The sequence below is a fragment of the Diachasmimorpha longicaudata genome, chromosome 17 (assembly GCF_034640455.1).
Source record: "Diachasmimorpha longicaudata isolate KC_UGA_2023 chromosome 17, iyDiaLong2, whole genome shotgun sequence".
In the NCBI taxonomy this organism is placed as follows: Eukaryota; Metazoa; Arthropoda; class Insecta; order Hymenoptera; family Braconidae; genus Diachasmimorpha; species Diachasmimorpha longicaudata.
In genome coordinates this window covers 3,234,180-3,252,077 of record NC_087241.1, presented here as the reverse complement: position 1 = coordinate 3,252,077, position 17,898 = coordinate 3,234,180, and the positions used below count along the sequence as shown (strand labels likewise).

The window sequence follows — 17,898 nt, the reverse complement described above, 5'->3', positions numbered from 1 at the left end:
TCGCGGTGCAGTGGACAAAGTATAAATAATTTCCACAATCGTTAATACGATTTATTAATATTTGAAATCCTTGAAATTTCGATTAAATGTCACTTCACATGGAATTTCCACTATCTTCCTCTGAATAAATACGTCTCCACAAATTAAAAATCGAACTTCTGTTTGTCGATCATTTCAGAAGAAATTGAAAAACATTTCCATCTTAATAATGAGAAATGTAAGCGTGTAATGAGACAAAAAGAAACGTATCTGAAGTAAGAGTAAATTCCAAGCTTTCGTGATGATTACACGATACAAGCGTCTCTTGAAATTTCCCACATCTGGAGGATTCGCCTGCGAAAGGGCAGGGGGCAGGAACATTGACGTAACGGTAATAAAAAATCATATGAAAAAATCATCTGACTTTGGATGAATGACCGGGACGACTTCTCTGGATTCACAGGGTAAACTAAGGGGGTCACTGGTTTTTCTTCCAGTTTTATTTTCATGGGCCTTTACTAGCTGGAAAAGTTATTGTCGACGAGTCCGATATGTGACCATTCGTGGCAACTGCGTATAAGGTGAGAACCGTTGGTTTTGTCAAGTCAACGGAAGTTAAAATTGCCTGGGTTCTCGTCGGTGATCCAACTCGGGACGTTACGATCCTAAAAAATTCAGCGTATGTTCTTCACTCAGTTTTTAATAATTTTAATGTCGTTTCATTTTTAAAGGGGAGTTGTTCGTTGTTTAAAATCCCACGCGAACAATTTCCCAGAAAAATACTATCTTCGCAATAATTTCGCAAGGCTACTGCAGAAACATTTTTGAAACAGCAATAGAAGAAATTCTCGATCTAAAATTCCATTATATATTTTTTCTCATTTTATTTGAAAAAATCGAATGAATAAATTGGAATATTAGAGCTGAGAAATAAAGCTATTACTACATAATAAATGTGCTGTGGAATTTTTAATAAAAATAAAAACACCCCAGTTTATTCATTCGTTTAGGTTTTTTCTTCATTTAAAAAATTTGTCTACTGTAATCGCTAGGTTATCCTGTAAAATTTTTTTAATACCCGAAACTGGGTCAATGGCAACAGCCGGCGCTTTTACGGTAGATGAAAAAGAGTCTCCCTGTTATAAAAAGTTTTGATTACCCATTAACTGCAATCTCAAATCCTCGAAGTTTACACAGCGATTCAGGCGGATCCCAGGCGACGAATAATGAGTTGAGTATCGACCTGACAATCCGGAAATTCGTTGGCTTCGGCACTGTATCGTCCTCGATACGAACTCGCTTCTGCGACAGATCCTGTCATCAAGAATAATATAACTCAGGTCGAATTTGTCATGCACGAGTTTGAAAAAATTTAATTGAAAAATTAGCGAATTCTCTAGATCTGCTGAAAAAATTAGTTTCTATTCAGTTGTTTGTTGACAAATTTCGTCATTGAATTCAACTAACCGGAAGCGATGGACTTCTGAGATAATCGCACAGCATAGACCGATCGAAGTCAACAGCAACGCGTGGTAAACAAGGCGCACCTAAATTCTCAACGATGTGATTGACATGACCGGAATTCCTGATCTCCTCAGCCAGAACAGCAATCATTCCGTCTTTTATGCGACACTTGGCTTGCAGCATTTCGAATGCTGACATCAATCCTAAATTTTCGTACCGAAGATTAAAGAGTCGAAAATTATTTGCTGACCACAGACGTTTCGCCGCTTCGCTACTTAATTCATTAATAAAATCAACCAAAAATAAATAAACAAAAATGTCTAGCAAAGTCACGAAGCTTCTCAATATAATCCTTTCTTAAGCGATTTATTTCGTTACCAGTATCATTCGGTGCCGAGAAAACCTTGGACGATGGCTCCGGGTTATGGATCAACTCGTTATTGAGTTCATTGCCGCAGACACAACAGGGCCTAGTTCATTAATAATAGTACAGTAAAAATAATTCCTAGTAATTTGTTCCATTATTCGAACGAGTCTTGAAGTTCGATCGATCATTATCCACGAACATTGACGTTACGTGAAGAGGATTGCATAATGGCAAAGAAAATGAGAATTAATAAGTATGATTGATTGCTCTCGTAGACAATTCGGTCAATTTTAACAAGGATTTCTCACGATTTAATACGGATCCAGGAGAGTTTCTAGCAAATTCCGATGGAATCAGTAGCCAATGGATTAAATATTTTTATAAAAAATTTTCACACGTGTATTTGTGCCCTAAATAGTTGTGAAAATAATATTAACGTCGATCTTTGCCCATACACTCCTCCGCAACTCAATTTTTAATCTGATCTCCAGGTCTCTAAATTCTAGTTGACCCAAATAATTTAATTACCCTCCATCTCTGCCGCCGAGATATTCTCCATCATCATCAACAATTTCAATAATGGTCCCACATCCACAAGGACAAACTTTGAATTCCCCTTGCTGATAGTACCCGCAGCCGCACGGACAAGTAGCTCCACTTTCTCCCTCACGACTGGCACTAGGTTCCACCGGATATTTGGGTGCCCCAGACTGGAGTAGGTACATTTATCGTCGAGTCACATCAACAATTATCCGCAAAAAATCAAACTCACCGGGACATGATCAGACGACACTTCAATCTGACTCCGAGAGGATTCATCATTGACTGGAGCCACCTCATTATGACCTCTGATCCTGGCGATTGATGGATCCGTCTCTTCGCAAAATCCTTTCTCTTTCAGGGGCTGGAATACAGATGAACAAGTCAGAATATAATTTACATTCACCAAAACATGTATCAGGCATTTCATTCACCTCAGGGTCACATATGTGCGATATTTTTTTACTGACAGACGGAATGTACCAGGTCTTATCGCATTGACATTTATCACCGCATGGATTGCAAATCCAGTTGCCTTGGGGACTAACGACATCTGGGCCCCACTCATTGCAGTTGCAAGAGAGTCCTGGCTATGAAATATCGATATTTTTTTTCAGTTTCGATGTTTGTCAGAGGATTAATAGGCTTTCCAGGGCTGGAGCAGACTCTGCAATGATAAAATTATGATAATTTATCCATCGAGCGATAAGGGGAGGCTGGGGTAAGTGGACCAGACCTATCGCAGTTGCAAAATTTTAATGAAGTGAAATCAGAGATAAATATCAAAATTTTTGTCAAGAACTTTTTTGTGGGGCTCGATTTTCTCTGCAAAAAATGTCTTAGCTATGATTGGACTGCCTGTCTTGGATCCAGAGATATTTTGCATTAATTGAGAACTGTTTATTTGCCCCATTACCTCCCCAAAACGTTTGCAGGGTTAGATTTTCCCTGGAAAGCCAGAATTGATTCGTTCAAACGAGGATAACTCACTTCGCTGGGAACTTGAGACGGACCTGGCCTCGCCAGGTTCTTCAGTGTTGCCGCTGTTTCCTCGATCGGTGGGACCAGCTCCTGAAGCCCCAGGGTCTGTTGGTTAATTGGAACAATTCGTTTGTTCATTCAGTAATTATTTGGTAGGGGAGACTCGAGCGAGACGGACACGTGGGGTAAAATGACGAGGTCTAAGAAATAAATTTCATTCTCGTGTCTGTAAATTGTTATGTTTCAACAAACATAAACACATGAATGAGGTATTTGGAGACTTGCGAATTGGCAGGTCAATGAGTCAGACGTCCTGACAACCCAATACATGTAAACACAGCGTAGAGAACTAACGACTCACGAATTCATTAGGAACTCAATTCAACTGCTGTCATCACAATAATTAATTAAATAACTTTCGTCATCACATTTTTCTTCTTTATAACTGATCGGTCTAGTATCCGAAGAATACGATGAACTGATTTGACATTTGTTATTACCAGTCCATGAATTCAGACAAAAAGGTGCCCATTTTACCCCACTCAACGTCACACCCTCGATTTTTTATTCTCTCACTTTCGCTTTATCTAAAATACTGTCGAATTTCCGAGCCAACTCGTCCAAACTGCGATTACGATCCGGTGGAACGGCTTCTTCAGGCACTTCGGGGGAGGTTAGGGGGACCTCTTCATAACAGGATGGATTTTCGCAAAAGGAACAGTGAGATGTCTCGTTTCCCGAGGCTCCTGGACCAGCTCCAGATGATGTTTGACCCATTTAATCACTCCCCACTACTGTAATTTTCGTTTTAATTCATTAACCGCGTTTTTTGGTGTTTTCAACGGCGAAAAAAATAAGTGAAAACCGGAAATCAACTCATAGGACATGTGGCGCCACCGTCTCATTTCCGGTTTCAGTCTTGGCGTCCCTCCGAGGCAATCGCCAGTCGGTGGAAATTTTAACGTGTAATCTCTCATTTAGAAAGTGAAATAATGTTGAATCTGTTAGTGAGTCCCTACAAATACAAGAGACAAAGTTTTTGAGGTAATCCAGTGCGTCATTACGAAGAGGGAAGTGCCTAATTGGAGATGACATGAGATTTTCGCGGAACGCGTCCGTACAATGGAATTCTCGCTTTCTTCCACTTCGATATTAATTTTTTTATTAATATTTTCGCGTTCGATATTTTTTGGTTCAATTCATTAACCGGGTTTTTGGTGTTTTCGTGTTGTGAAGGGCGAAAAAAATAAGTGAAGACCGGAAATCAACTGATGAACAGGTGACGCCACCGTTCCACTTCCGGTTCGTCTTGGCGTCCTCCCAGACAGTCTCCATTCGTCGAAAATTTTACGTGAAATCTGATCTGAAAAGTGAAATCATGTCGAATCCGTTGGTGAATCCCGAGAAAGTGAAGAGACAAAGCTGTTGGAGTAATCTAGTGCGTCATTACGAGAAGAGAAATGCCTCATTGGAGAGACGACATGAAGCTCTGGCTGAACGCGTCCGTATGATGGAACTGGCGTTGCCTTCGGTCCTAATGGGCGTCGCGGTGAATATCAATCCGTTAATGGATGACAAGTAACACCTCAAATGTCCTCTAGTGTTAATTCTCATTTCACATTTTTCTGGAATTTTCACTCACTAGAGTCGCGAGTGGTGTCGGTAAAACAGGTTGTGAGCCCCCAGTGAGTGGTGAAGTTTCGTGTCTGCAGGGAAGACGTTGCAAGAAGGTCGATGGAAACTCGGAGTCGTCGGGGGATAATCAACAACGCAAGTTACAATGAGCATGTTTTTTTATTTGAATAAAACGTAGTCATGCAATCATTCGTAAAATCAATCAAAATACTTAGACTAACGTTAAACTAGTTCAAATGTCTCGACAAAAAGTTTAAACTCGATCCTCGGATTATCTGAAGTTTATAAACTTTGATATTAACAATAATCGACTAGAGATTACCTGAACCCTAAACCTATCTCATTCATCAAAATCGGGGCAAGTTCGATTAATATATTGATTGATCGCTGTAATAGCGAGACGATTCGCTTAGTGATAACTAGAGATGATCGATATGACTCGATATATCGTGGGAAGTACTATAATATATTGATATATTCATATTTTTCTCTTGATATTGATTTTTTCAATTAATATTTCTGCAGTTGATATTTTTCTGTGGATTTTTTGACGCCCAAAAGGTCGATTTTTTTGTCGATAATTTTCTGGTTGATGTATCGATATATCGAGTGGTATCGTCCACTTCTAGTGAGGGTGATATTTCATTTTGGGAGATCCTGCGCAAACTCTTAACTGGGAAATCGAAAAAAAATCAAACGCATAATAGATGAATAGGTACACAAACACACGTTTTTCGTAGTCAGTATTACAAAGTTCACTCGTCGTTTTTTCATTGCTTTTGACATTTAATCGTAGCGTTCGATGAGATTCAATTCGTGATATCGGTCGATCGCTAGTAGGTACGTTTGGGTAGATTATTCGGAAGTAGTGGACGAACTGGGATCATCAACGTCTCGTTGATTGGAGGAGATTTTAGAGGATATTTGAATATTCAATTACAGTATTTCGCGGTGAAATTTGAATTTGACGATCGTTTGGAGTGTCCTCATTCGTGCGGTAGGACGTACCGTTCCTGGTCATCACTTGGGTACCAAGCAGCGCCAGCAGTATTGTCCTGTTGAAAAAAAGTAGTTTGAAAAATACTCGAAAAATTTCTGCCAGAAATTTACAAATTTTTTCCTAATTGAAAGTTCTGAATTTTGATTTTTCTACAAAGTCCAGAATTGAAAAGTCAAACTCACCTTACTGGTGTTCAGAAAGGAGCAGTTATTTTTATCAAACGTCGGGAGTTTGTGCTGGTCACGTGAAAAGCTTGATGTAATAGCTAAACCACAGCCTCGACGATAACAGTCACCGCAACAAAAAATAGGACTGATGTCTCATCTCCAGCGAAAGTAAACAATCTGCAAAAAAATCGTAGCATTGGAATACCTCATCTCAAGGGAGTTAGGAATAAGTGAAAAATGAGAGTTATAAATCGTAAATTAAACCACCACCACAAGCCCAACTAGATTAACTCACAGTACACGTTAAATTGGATGAAAAACCGTAGCTACGCCCTTACTATTTAATGATCGATGAATAGTAGATAAACACACAAACTACAGAGTCCAGTATGAGTAGTGAATTCAAAAATTAGATCGACGAGGCGCAACAATAGTCGTCGTGCTCGAGTTAAAGGATAAAAAAAGTCAAAAAAACAGTCTAAATTAATTTTTTTCATGCATAAAAACAAAAAATTGAGGCAACTATTCCAAATTTTCTTCTGAACATTACAGGATTTCTCTAACACATCTATAGACTGGTTATGAAACTTTAGGTGAATTTATTTATTTTCATTTTGATAAAAACTATTTTTTTTCAAACAATTGAGAAGCTAAAATGGGAAAAATCAGATGAAAAATCAATGATAAAATGGCACTGCGCCACTTCAGGCAAATAGTGAACACTTTTCAATAAAAAAAAAATCAGAAAACTTATTTTTATCAGCATAAATATAATAAAAATAAATTTTATGATTTTTTAATTGAGTCCCTTTGGCAATCAGTTCCATGATAAACAATTAGCGTTTTAGTAAAGACATTAGGAATTTTATTCGGAATTCAATGGATTCTTGTTTTTTATATGCATGAAAATATAAATTGTCATCTCATCATCAACCAATTGTCACATTTGTTGGATGACAAGAGAGTTCAGCAGACTGACCTTGGGCCAGTTACGAAGCCAGCCAAGCTGCAAGAGTTCTAGCACAGCCTCATCAATCCATTTTCCTCCTTCAAGTTATATTTTCCAGTCTCATAGTTCTCGTGGCGCTTTCGAGACATAATTTATTTCTCAATATTTCGTCTCGATCCATTGGAATTACTCGAGTACAATCACTGTCTCGAGTTACGATATTACTAATGATCAAATCACGGACTGTCATCGCGCTAATCATGATATACTGACAAAATGAGTTCAGGCAGGATTCGTTGATTATTACTGTTCTTTAATTGAATTTTTGACAGTTCTATCGCTGATTGAAATTGTAATTGGACAAACAATTAAACGCAAATCTCCTGGTAGAGAACAAAACGATGACCGTTAACAACTGCCCTTATATTTTTAACGCTACGACTACCCTTCGACGTATTTCGCACTCTCATCACCCAGCCATCTCGTTCAACTCGGCCATTTCGCGATTTTCTAACCTTCTTATCCGTATCAGAGTCGGTTATTTTGACAAGTTCATTGGCAGTTGTTGCGTCTCTTTGCACACGAATACGTGATACTGTACGACATGACTCGACCACTTCGTCTTCCTCTCGAGCCTCGTGCGCTAACTCCGCTATTATTTGGCCTGAAGGATTTCGGATCACCTCTCCCTGAAGAAAAAATAATAAATACTTGTGTTAATTTTCGCAGCGACCTGGACCATCCTAGGAAAAATATAGTTTCTAGTTTCCACCAAAAATATAATAATTTCCCCTAAAAGCAGAAGGGAAACGATAAACTTCATCCCTCCGTGAAATAAGACGATCTTCCAATAACTTACGGTACCCAAATCCTTGTTACAGTCAGTCTCTTCAGTTTGCGTAGATTGATGACTCCTTCCGATGGAGTCCCCATCAATCTCCATAGATTCACCCGTCTGCACGCCCTCTCCAACCCCTTCCCTCATCTCCTTCATATCGACTTCATCAACAACCCCTTCGCAAAAATGATTTCGCACCATCTCCTCGAGTCCGCTGATTCTGTCCAACATTTTCTGGTCAACAAGGACCTTCTCCTCACGTTCCTCTTCACTTTTCCTGAAGTCTACGACTCGAGATAATTCCAGTGGACCCCATGTAGCATCAACCTTCTGAAGAGTCTTGGAGAACGCCATCTCCCTTGTCTCCAGATCAACGATTCTCCTTCGGAGTGAACCCTCCAACAGACTCGATTTTCTAATCTGTTCACTGTAATCCTTCCTCATCATACTGCAACCAACGCAATTTGTCTCTTGTCCTCTCTTCAGTAGTTCAGAGCACCCACTCAATTCACTCTCCCCCGTCATCAGCGAACGAACGCCTGCATCATCAATCTCTTTCAGGTCGTCATAAAGGATTCTCCCACAAGGCGACGCCGCAGGAATATCTAAGGACTTCGTAATCCCGACGTCAGTCGATATCTCAAAATTCTGACTATCAATCACGTCTGTCATGGTCCCAACATCCACCAGAGACTTCCCAACTTCCTGAAGATTCCTCAGTTCATTCTCCAACCAGTAGACCCTCTCCGTGAGCTTGTAATTCTCATCAAGCACATCCTCCTCCCTCTGCTTCGCCACCAGTTGATTCTGCGATCTCGCGATTTCGTCAGCTTCGTAAATCGCCAATCGCTCCTCCAGATCCTGAATGCGTTCCTTGTAAGATGTCAACCGATCGTCAGTCTCTAAGCTCTCCAACGGGACCTTGACTGCCCTTTCCTGTATTCTCTCCCGGAGTTCCTGGAGCCTCTGGACCTCCTGCAGCAGATCACCCGACGGGGTTTCAGTCTGTGTTCCACAGGTGGCCCATTCCACCTGATCGTCATCATCCTCCTCGAAGATTCCGCTCTCCTGGAGGGACAACGGAGGCTTCTGGACAAGTACTGGGGACAGTGACTGGGCATATGAATTGTAAGGTATGACAGTTGCTATCGCCCGGTGTTGCTTAGTGCTCGGGTCCTTGAACAGCTGAATTGGCTCCGGTGATACGATACCACTGTCAGCTGTGTCAGGAGACTCCCTGGGACCGCCAGTCTCCTCGAGCTCCAGCACACGGAATTCAAGTAGTTCATTCTGCTCCCTGAGCTCGGAAATTTCCGCCTGGAGACACGACTCCCGCTCCTCCGTCTCCCTCAACTTGTCGCTGAGCACACGCCGGCTATTCTGACTTCCTCGTGTCTCCTGCAACAGCGCCTGCTCCAGATCACGCACTTGAATCTTCGCGTGGGACAACTCGTGCTGCGCCTCCAGGTACTTTGTCTGGAGCTCTTCGAACTCGAGGAGAAGTCCTTCGTAGGTCTCACGAGAGACACCAGTCGACTGCCAGTGACCACCTGGCTGCGGTGACAGCGAGGACGGGCCGCTAGACAGTGCACTGTCGTCCTCCTCGTGCTCCTCTTCGTCATCGACTTCTGCCACGGGCTCCAGCTCCAGCCACTGCTTGTAGAATTCTTCTTTGCGTTTTTTGTTTGAGAGCTGATCCAATTTACGCTCGCGTTCCTTCAGGGCTTGACGGAGGAACTCGATTATCTCCTGTTGCTCTATCGCCACTTCTCGGAGACGATCCACTTCACTTATGTCGTAGTTGTCTTTGCATGAGTCCTGGAACATTAGGGTGAAGGTACTCTGAGGAAAGATTTCGTTTTAATTGGGAGGAGGATGAGGTGGGGGGATTTTTAGATATTCTTTATTATTATTCTTAATCAAATGAAATAAACTCAAAGAATTGATTTTATTGATTTTCAATAAAATCAAAGAATTGATTTTATTCATTTTATAAAATCAATAAAATGAATTATTGATTTTATTTCATTTGATGGCAGAATATAAATTCATTCCTCAATTTCACTTCGTTTATCTACTTCTATATATTATCTATTGATATTTTAAAAAATCTTAAAACATTATCAAGGACGATTTTCAATAAAAATGAAAATATAACATTTTTGAAGATCTCGTTGATTTTATGATAGACAGAAACGTCATCTTTTGATAAAAAATATTATGACTGGATGTTATGTCATTCGACGTAAACATAAGATGGAAATTCCACTTTCATTTTTCGGCGCCATCAGCGTGACTTATCTATAATTCAAAAACTATGTTCAATCAGCGAGTTATTAATGATTTGTTTTCAATCATAAGTAGCTGTTCGGTGGCGATTCAACTTCAATGAGTCGAAGCTCGTCCTTTACGAGTTATTAATATCAGGCGGGGAAAGAGGGGAGAGGGAAAGTATTCATCTGAGGAAATTTCTGATATTTAAAAAAATTATTTGAAAAAATAGTTGGCAGATGAATTTTTACTTTGAGGGAAAGTAATTTTTTTGGGATATTAAATATAATAAATACTTACGGTAGTTCGGTGTCGATTTATTTTATCTTCAATGGGTGGCCCCAACCGAATCTGGTGGCCCCTTTCGCTCTCCCGTAGTTTCCTCATCTGCAATAAAAAAAATAATAATAATTCTCCGAACACGCTAATTGATACACTTGCAGAATAAACGTCAATAATTGGCGAGTAATTGGCCCAACTCGTATCGAGAAAATGATTTGTAAATATTTATCGTCTTCTACTGTCTGAAATAGATGAAATATTTGTTGAGAAATGCTCAACAGTTTCAGACCAAATAAATTTTTCATTCGGAAAATGTCACAAGTTCGATGCACACCTTTCTAAAAGTGTCAAAGGCAGCGAAAGTAATAGGTTGAAGCTCAGTACATACACTTGCGCTGTTGAAATTCCATATTATATTCAACGGACGTTCGCGGAAAGTTTCCAGACTGGCCAGTCCTCCCAGCTGATTAGTGAAAGTGGAGTTACCAATTTTTTTATAATTTCCTATAATTAATGTATCCGTTAACGATGAACAGAATTAATTATTCGTCCGGACGATTGGTGGGTCTCATCTAATAATTTTACGATAGACTGACAGGAAAAATTGATTGGAATTCCGTTGCTCGGGGTCATTATCTTAAATAATTTTGACATAAATTTAAAGACGCGGAAAAAAATGCAGAACAGCCTGGAAAATTCTTTAGGAAATTCCGTTTGATTGCATTTTAACTAAATATTGTCTTCACCGCGACTTTTGGAAAATTCTTGTGTCAAATTATGATAAGAAACAAAAATTCCCAATCATTAATTTGTATTTTTTTTAATTATATTTTTGCGAATTTTGTATCAAAAGTATTGAGCTTTTTCACAGGGGACGGATTCCGATTTATTCTAGTCCTCACAGTAGACTTTTTGACACACAGAAAAAATTTAAATCCTCTGAATCAAATATTTTTCTAATGACAACAATTTAAAGAGATTTTTTTTAATGGAAATTTCTGACAATAATCTGATTTATTTGTTTGAATAATAATTGAAGTGAAGGATTTTCACTTGATTAAATCGTTCATAACATGCGAAAGTGCTACATTAGTGCAGCTATAACAGTAGCAAAATGTCACAACAAATTAGAGACCATCCGGTAATAAGACGTGTCCGACATCTGTCAAAAGAAAAAAAAATCAATAATTCACGAACAAATGCACTGCTTCATCGCGTGACTGAAGTGGTGCTGATAAATATTGGCCTCTGTGCACCAGTGGATCAGTGAAAAGCACGTGATGGTTTTTCTTCTCGTTCGTCTTGCAAATTATAAGACTTATGCTTTCACAAGATAGAAATTGCCCCAATTATCGTCTACCTGCAAGCCCTTCCTTCACCGTATCTTCACTGTCTGGCGTTCAATGAATTTTTCAACTTGTATAACTTTTTCATTAGCACGGTGGAAAAACTAGACCGCTTACTCAACTCACGTAAGATACTTGATAAATAAATCATCACTTGAACTTTCTATCACTCAACGTGTGAGCGTAATCGAAACAGGAAAAATGTGCATTTGAAATATCTCGAGCGTAACGCAGTTAATTGGCGAAGAGCGCAGGGAGAAAACGTGCAACTTGTGGACCACTTAGTGAGAGGAAGCAGGAGAATTTCGGAAGTGGTGAAGCGTAATAACTGATTCGAGAGGAAACACGAGAGTTTTGAGGAAAAAATATATCGTCTACAGGGGGTGGGGGGTGGGGGTATATCGCCAGAATTTTTTAGCAACGAGAGGGATGAGTTTTGCAGATTAAAAATCCTGATTGCGAAGGGCGAGGGTTTTTCTGCGGAAGTTATCCCGATCGGTGGTACGCAGGGAAACTGGAGGGAAATATCAGATTAATTTTGAAGGTCAAGGGGTATTTGGCTGGATTATTTTTTCATTACAATTTTAATCAATTAAATGTGTGACATTTCACGTCATATGGTATGGTTTTTCACTGGTAGTTGTGGGGTATATTTTCTGTATGCACAAAATGCAGAGAATTGTTTCCAAATAGTGGCTTTTGTCTTCACCGTATTATTAACAACATTTTTTTTAATTTTTTGATCAATAACGTCCAAGGATTCTCCTCCAAATCTGCTCATGTCGAGGTAAAGTCTTTGAACTTGATTTTTTCTAATGACAGTTTAGGGGTTTGAAACGCGTACAAATTGTTTATCAGATATTTTCATTGCTTAGCAACAAACAGGGAAATATTGCCACCATTTGATTGGTTGAAATTGGGATGAAAAAAATAGTCCAGAAAAAAAATGCTACGATAAAATTATTTTAAAAAATTTGAGTCCCATTCAGTGGTTCTCTTAACTCTTAAGAATTGATAGCCAACTGGCAATGAAATTTTTTCAAACAATGAGCGTGAAATTTGTATTTCAAGAAAAACTCTCGGCTCCATTATCGCCTCATTGCATATGGAAAATTCGATGAGAAAATACTGATTAATTACCGCTCATGAATTAGTAATTAGAGAGAACAGTTATGGGAAAAGCACGCTTTTATGATATGCTATAACCCGCTCTCGTCATGTTGCAGCAATCATCAGAAAACGGGAATTTATGGTTACATGCCCTATTAGATAAGTTCATTTCGAATTCAAATAGAATTACAATAATTTATAATGCCCTCACGCCCATCGCCATTGCTGTCATCATCGGTTCCACTTGATTTGGAAATAGACTATATCAAATTTCCATTCCAATCAGAATAAACATTTTTTTGAAAATTTCTACCACGATTTTCTCTCACCAAAAAAATCGCTAAAAAATTTCTACTACAAAAAAATTTCCACAACTATTACTTGTATTAATTTAATTGCGTTAAATTAATTAATAATCCTCTCGTTCATTTTATTTTTTCAGTTTTTTCCTGTTGAAATAATCGCGTCCTGAGCAAATGATAGAAACTATTGGATTTATCTATTCTCTCCTTTTAGTACGAAAGTCATTTATGTCTCCACACCTGCCTCCTCAGTCTAACTCTCCATTTTCTGTCGCCACCATTTATTTTTCCAACTCGCCCTGCCACATTCGATATCCAGCCTTTCTCTTGTCACGTGGGAGAAAATCCATTTTTCCCTTCATCGAGTTGCCTTTCGACTTGAAACCTGGGGCGATAAGTTATCGGTCAGGGCTTCTGACGAACTACTTTAAGACGTTAAAAATATCTTCATTTGTTCCTCTCCTACCAAAGGTTTTCCTGAATTTTCCTCCTTTTCTATTCTATTAAGTCTGAATAATGGTGCCCTCGACCCCCAGGAATCCCCTAGACCACTGGGCTATCCTCAATAAAATTCGACTCATCAACATCTCCAGTGGATTCTGTCTTGAGGCTCTACGTTTCCCGGCCACTTCTGATTGTACTCTGTTTTTCCAGAGTGTAGAAAACTTTCAAGAATCTTCGAATGATGAGAAAGTAGTCTCACGCTTTTTTCAAAGCATTAATACAGTCATTTGTCATCATTAACACGAGCCAAAACCATTAAACAGCTTCTTTGTAAGGAAGCTGGTCTTGAGTTGCAGCGTGAGAGTTCTTGTCTTGCTTCAGGTCCTCGAGAAATAAATCACATTTCATTTCTCATCGACCTTATCATTCTCTGTACATCACACAAACTTTGATATTTTTGAAATCTCGTTTTTATGGTATGTCGTGGATGGCCAGTTGTCCAGAGATTGGGTCCTTCCACTGCGACTGAACTTTTCTTGTTCGAATATTCAATAGAAAGCGATTTTTCCATTAAATTTTATTTTTTCCCATTAAAGTTTATTTTTCATTTTTATTATTTATTTTTCGTTGGGAAAATTACATTTTGAACAATTAAAAGGTCTCATAAAATATCTGAAAGGAATAAATAATGAAGAAAAGTCGATTTTCATTCATTTTCTATTTTCTTTGTTTTAGAAAATTTGAAAAAAAAATTGAATGACTTTGAGGAGACAATTAATTCGATTAATTGATGTAATTTACTTGAATTTTAAAATAATTATGTCGATAATTATATTGTATATATGCAGATTCTACCAACAGTCGTATTAAAAAGAAAGTTTCATTCATTAGAAATAATTTCCATCCATCGACTTGTTTTCTCTTTCATATAATTTTATGTCACAGGGGAAGATCATAAGGGAAGACCCCCAACTCAGGAGGTGCTATAACGGTACCATTATAAATCCTCCTCACCTGTCGTTAAAGCCCATTGCATAAAACTCCAGATGCAGAAAAAACTGCTTCAAGTCGAACGAAAAAAAAATTCCCCAAGAAAAGGAAAATTAAGTGAAATTATTCCAAGTTTCAGGAAGTTAAACGACATTCCGCCTACCATCAAGTTTAATTTATATAATTTATAAAAAATCTCGAGACGCCATTGTAATTCTGCTGCTGCCTACACGTTGCATTTTTCACATGGTGCTCTTGTTACAACTTCCTGTTCGCTCGGTAGCTGTTCTCAGCAGTGAGAGAAAAAATTTATTCGCCGAAAAACCGCATTAAATATTTTTGTCTGAACTTTTCGTGGAAAATCAGGAAAATTTTTGCTGTCCAGAATATTTCCCGGAATTCCAAAAATTTTCATAGTATAAAAATCAATTTGTTTATTCGTCGATTGAATTATTTTATGAGAATTCAGAATATTTGAAAATTCAATGAAGTTATAAAATTAAAAATCCACTTAATGTCATCGTAATTTCTCCCTCTCCACTTCAACCAAAAAAATCAATTTCCCAAACAATGAAGACATTTAACACATGACAACTTATGCAAAAGATCTGTCGAAGGTGGAGAGAAATCGAGGATATGATTTCCGGTTCTTGAGAGAAATCTCCAGTCATCAAACGTAATGGAAAAGCTTCAAAAAAAAAAAAATTAACCGTCGCTTATTGAAATAAAAATCAATGTGAAAGTCCCGTGATTTTTCCCTACCCCGATCTATTGATATTGATAATGATCAGATCATTTCAATTTCCATGAAAAATCAACGTCACACGAAGTCAAAAGAACAATGAAAATTCGTTGAATCATCTGTAACGAAGATCGATCGTTCGTGGAAAGCAAATGCACAGATGGGAACAGAGGAAGTTGATGATTTTTTTTTTCTCAATGAAAATGAGAGAGGCGTGGATGAGTCCACTGTGGAGGGGGAGACGAAGAGGAAGGGAGGTTTTTATTAGCATTTTAACATGGGTTATAAGTGGCCGTGCACCTGACCCGGCGCACAGGTTCGATCCTGAGAAGAAAGCCAGTTCTCGTGTGGTTTAAAGAGACGTACAGTCAACTGTGTGTCAGGGGGCCAACGTAACGGTCCATAGTCCCCCCTCACCTGGCCTATCCTGTTTCTCCTCAATCGATCTTCATCCGCTTCAATCAACTCCTCGGCATCATATTTGTGTGAGGCTGGACAATCACGAATTATAATGGCGATGACAATCGTTAATTTTATTTTCGATTGACGTAAAAATTGTGAGGATGATAAGCGTTGGCGATAAGCAAATTGTTGGAGGGATAGTGATCTATTTGTTTAACAAATGGGTAGGGGGATGGAAGAGATGCATTGCTAATAAAATTGTTATTAAATCAATAAATAAATAAATGAATAAATAAATGAATAAATAAATGAATAAATAAAGAAATAAATGAATGAATAAATAGAATTGCTATTGAAAAGAGTAAAAGAATAAATATTTAATAAAAATTGGGCAAATTGTTTTTAAAGGAAAATATTAAATAATTATAAAATTATAATTTTTGGAATTTCAGCAAATTTTTTCTAATTAATTCAGTAATAATTAATGTTCTGTTACAACAATTTATTCTTGAATCACTTGAACTTCTAATTTAATTTCTAACAGCAGTTCAAGGAAAGAAATGAAGACCGGAAAGCCGATATACCCACAATGTTTATAATAAATTCAGGTTAAAGACACTATTCTCATCACGCGTGAATTAATAATAACAGTAAGTACCGCGCATTTTTTAGCGGCTCTAGGGCATCTGAAAAATTTCGTCTTGCCATTGTTATCCCGTTAAGGATTGTCGGATAATCGTGATTGAGGTCTCGATATCCTCTTCGGAGTCATCAAACGTCACTATGTGCGAATGGCCCGTGCGTGGACAGTATCAAATAATTGAATCGATCATCCATGCGGAACTCATATTATATTTATATACTAGTGAGGGTTCTTTTCATCGTTCAAATTCCAAATGTATTATATTTCGCCCACTCGGGAGACTGAACTTGCGATTGTTCCGTTAATATTTGTTTAATTCAATATTTGGTTAATTTAAACCGTTATTTAATGATATTTCTCATCGATGAAGAGATTTTATTATCAAAATTATTTCAGTAATCAACAGAAAATAATAATTAAAAATATTTGGGACCAAGAAATCCAATTTATATTTCCAATTTATATTTTTGATTTATATTTTTGATTTTTGGGTCGGTTTTCCCTCACAAGCAATATATTTTCTAAAATATAAAATTCACCTTTTTCCACGCGTGAAGTGATCGTCGCTCATGAGTTTCTCAATTTCTATTCGTGTTATTGTTTCAGTTATTTTATTATTACTCCCAGAAAATCACCTGATGCATTTGTATCTCAACAGTTGTTCACGATTCTTTCCTTGAATCGTGACTCTCCACACGAAGATCTTTCTCTTTTTGTTCTAACCACTTCTCTTGTCCCACTTTTGCACCTTATGCCACAGACACGCGGTCCACAAGTGGAATAATCCTCGTGCTGTTTAATTCTCATTAAGCCGTAGGAAAGCTGAATTTCATGGCACTTGGTCGTTCCTGAATGTTGTTAAAAAAAATCAAACTGCTGATAGAATGATTTCTCGATGGTTGTACCGAGAAAATGATGCGATTACGACACACGTGAGCAGTTCCAGTTTCTTCTCAATCGATCCTCATGTCTCGTCTGCGATGATATTTTTTTTTTCAACTGCTCATTCGTTTCACTCATTTACTCTCATCACGTCACGTTCGTTCTACAAAGTTTACATTCATACTTGTGTAATGCTTGGACGGGCAATCAGTCATTCACCTAAACGATTTATAATTGTGTCTTTGAATGAAGGAATAATGGGGAGATGAAAAAATTACTTTAAATGCGGATTAATTATCATGGGGTATTCAGAAGGAAAGTTGGGGATATCAGTTGCTCAGGGAATTTTAAATCTGTTCCCATAGTTTTAATTTGTGTCAAGATAGTGACCTCAAACTATGCGATTTCCTCCCTTTAAATATTTAATCAAATGAGACAGCTATTTAATTGCGTAAAAATTCATAACTCACAATATGCAATCGATGTTGAGGAAAAATGCAGCCAAAAACCAGAGTCGACATTGGGGAATTTATACAATGATTTGATAAGAAATAACAAAATATT

At 38.0% G+C, this 17,898-nt stretch overlaps 2 protein-coding genes and 1 long non-coding RNA gene across 10 annotated transcripts in view; 1 reads left to right on the top strand and 2 right to left on the bottom strand.

The window, feature by feature from the left end:
• Positions 1 to 484: 484 nt before the first annotated feature.
• Positions 485 to 4,231, bottom strand: LOC135170569 (uncharacterized). Of its 2 annotated transcripts, none has more exons than XM_064136533.1 (9): positions 3,908 to 4,231; positions 3,341 to 3,436; positions 2,785 to 2,940; positions 2,583 to 2,714; positions 2,339 to 2,520; positions 1,822 to 1,913; positions 1,447 to 1,646; positions 1,139 to 1,281; positions 485 to 644 (listed from the first exon to the last, which is right to left on the bottom strand). In XM_064136533.1, exons 1-9 carry the CDS (start codon positions 4,106 to 4,108, stop codon positions 485 to 487), a joined length of 1,362 nt encoding a protein of 453 aa, XP_063992603.1. In that variant the 5' UTR covers positions 4,109 to 4,231. The 2 variants fall into 2 exon arrangements, with proteins under 2 accessions (XP_063992603.1, XP_063992602.1); XM_064136532.1 differs by having other exon boundaries at positions 1,139 to 1,293; positions 3,908 to 4,226.
• LOC135170583 (uncharacterized) lies at positions 3,956 to 5,576 on the top strand. Its single transcript, XR_010300400.1, has 3 exons — positions 3,956 to 4,375; positions 4,568 to 4,880; positions 4,977 to 5,576. It is a non-coding gene; the product is annotated as an uncharacterized LOC135170583 (long non-coding RNA).
• LOC135170565 (janus kinase and microtubule-interacting protein 3-like) overlaps positions 5,107 to 17,898 on the bottom strand; it is a 33,423-nt gene continuing 20,631 nt past the window's right edge. For 4 of the 7 annotated variants that reach the window (XM_064136518.1, XM_064136519.1, XM_064136520.1 and 1 more), the window contains 5 exons: positions 10,492 to 10,578; positions 7,942 to 9,738; positions 7,113 to 7,771; positions 6,149 to 6,310; positions 5,107 to 6,021 (listed from right to left, as the gene is read on the bottom strand). In XM_064136518.1, the coding sequence (XP_063992588.1) occupies positions 7,451 to 7,771; positions 7,942 to 9,738; positions 10,492 to 10,578 (2,205 nt within the window). In that variant the 3' untranslated portion in view covers positions 5,107 to 6,021; positions 6,149 to 6,310; positions 7,113 to 7,450. Of the gene's footprint in view, positions 6,022 to 6,148; positions 6,311 to 7,112; positions 7,772 to 7,941; positions 9,739 to 10,491; positions 10,579 to 17,898 lie in introns of those variants that run through there. The other 3 variants (XM_064136523.1, XM_064136521.1, XM_064136524.1) reach the window with 3 other exon arrangements.

Excerpts from the sequence above, each read along its gene's own strand:
- LOC135170569 (XM_064136532.1), bottom strand. The coding sequence starts at position 4,108 with ATGGGTCAAACATCATCTGGAGCTGGTCCAGGAGCCTCGGGAAACGAG. Across the intron at positions 3,437-3,907 it reads GTATTTTAGATAAAGCGAAA|ACCCTGGGGCTTCAGGAGCT; the intron begins GTGAGAGAATAA and ends ATTAACCAACAG. Across the intron at positions 2,521-2,582 it reads TGTCGTCTGATCATGTCCCG|TCTGGGGCACCCAAATATCC; the intron begins GTGAGTTTGATT and ends TACCTACTCCAG.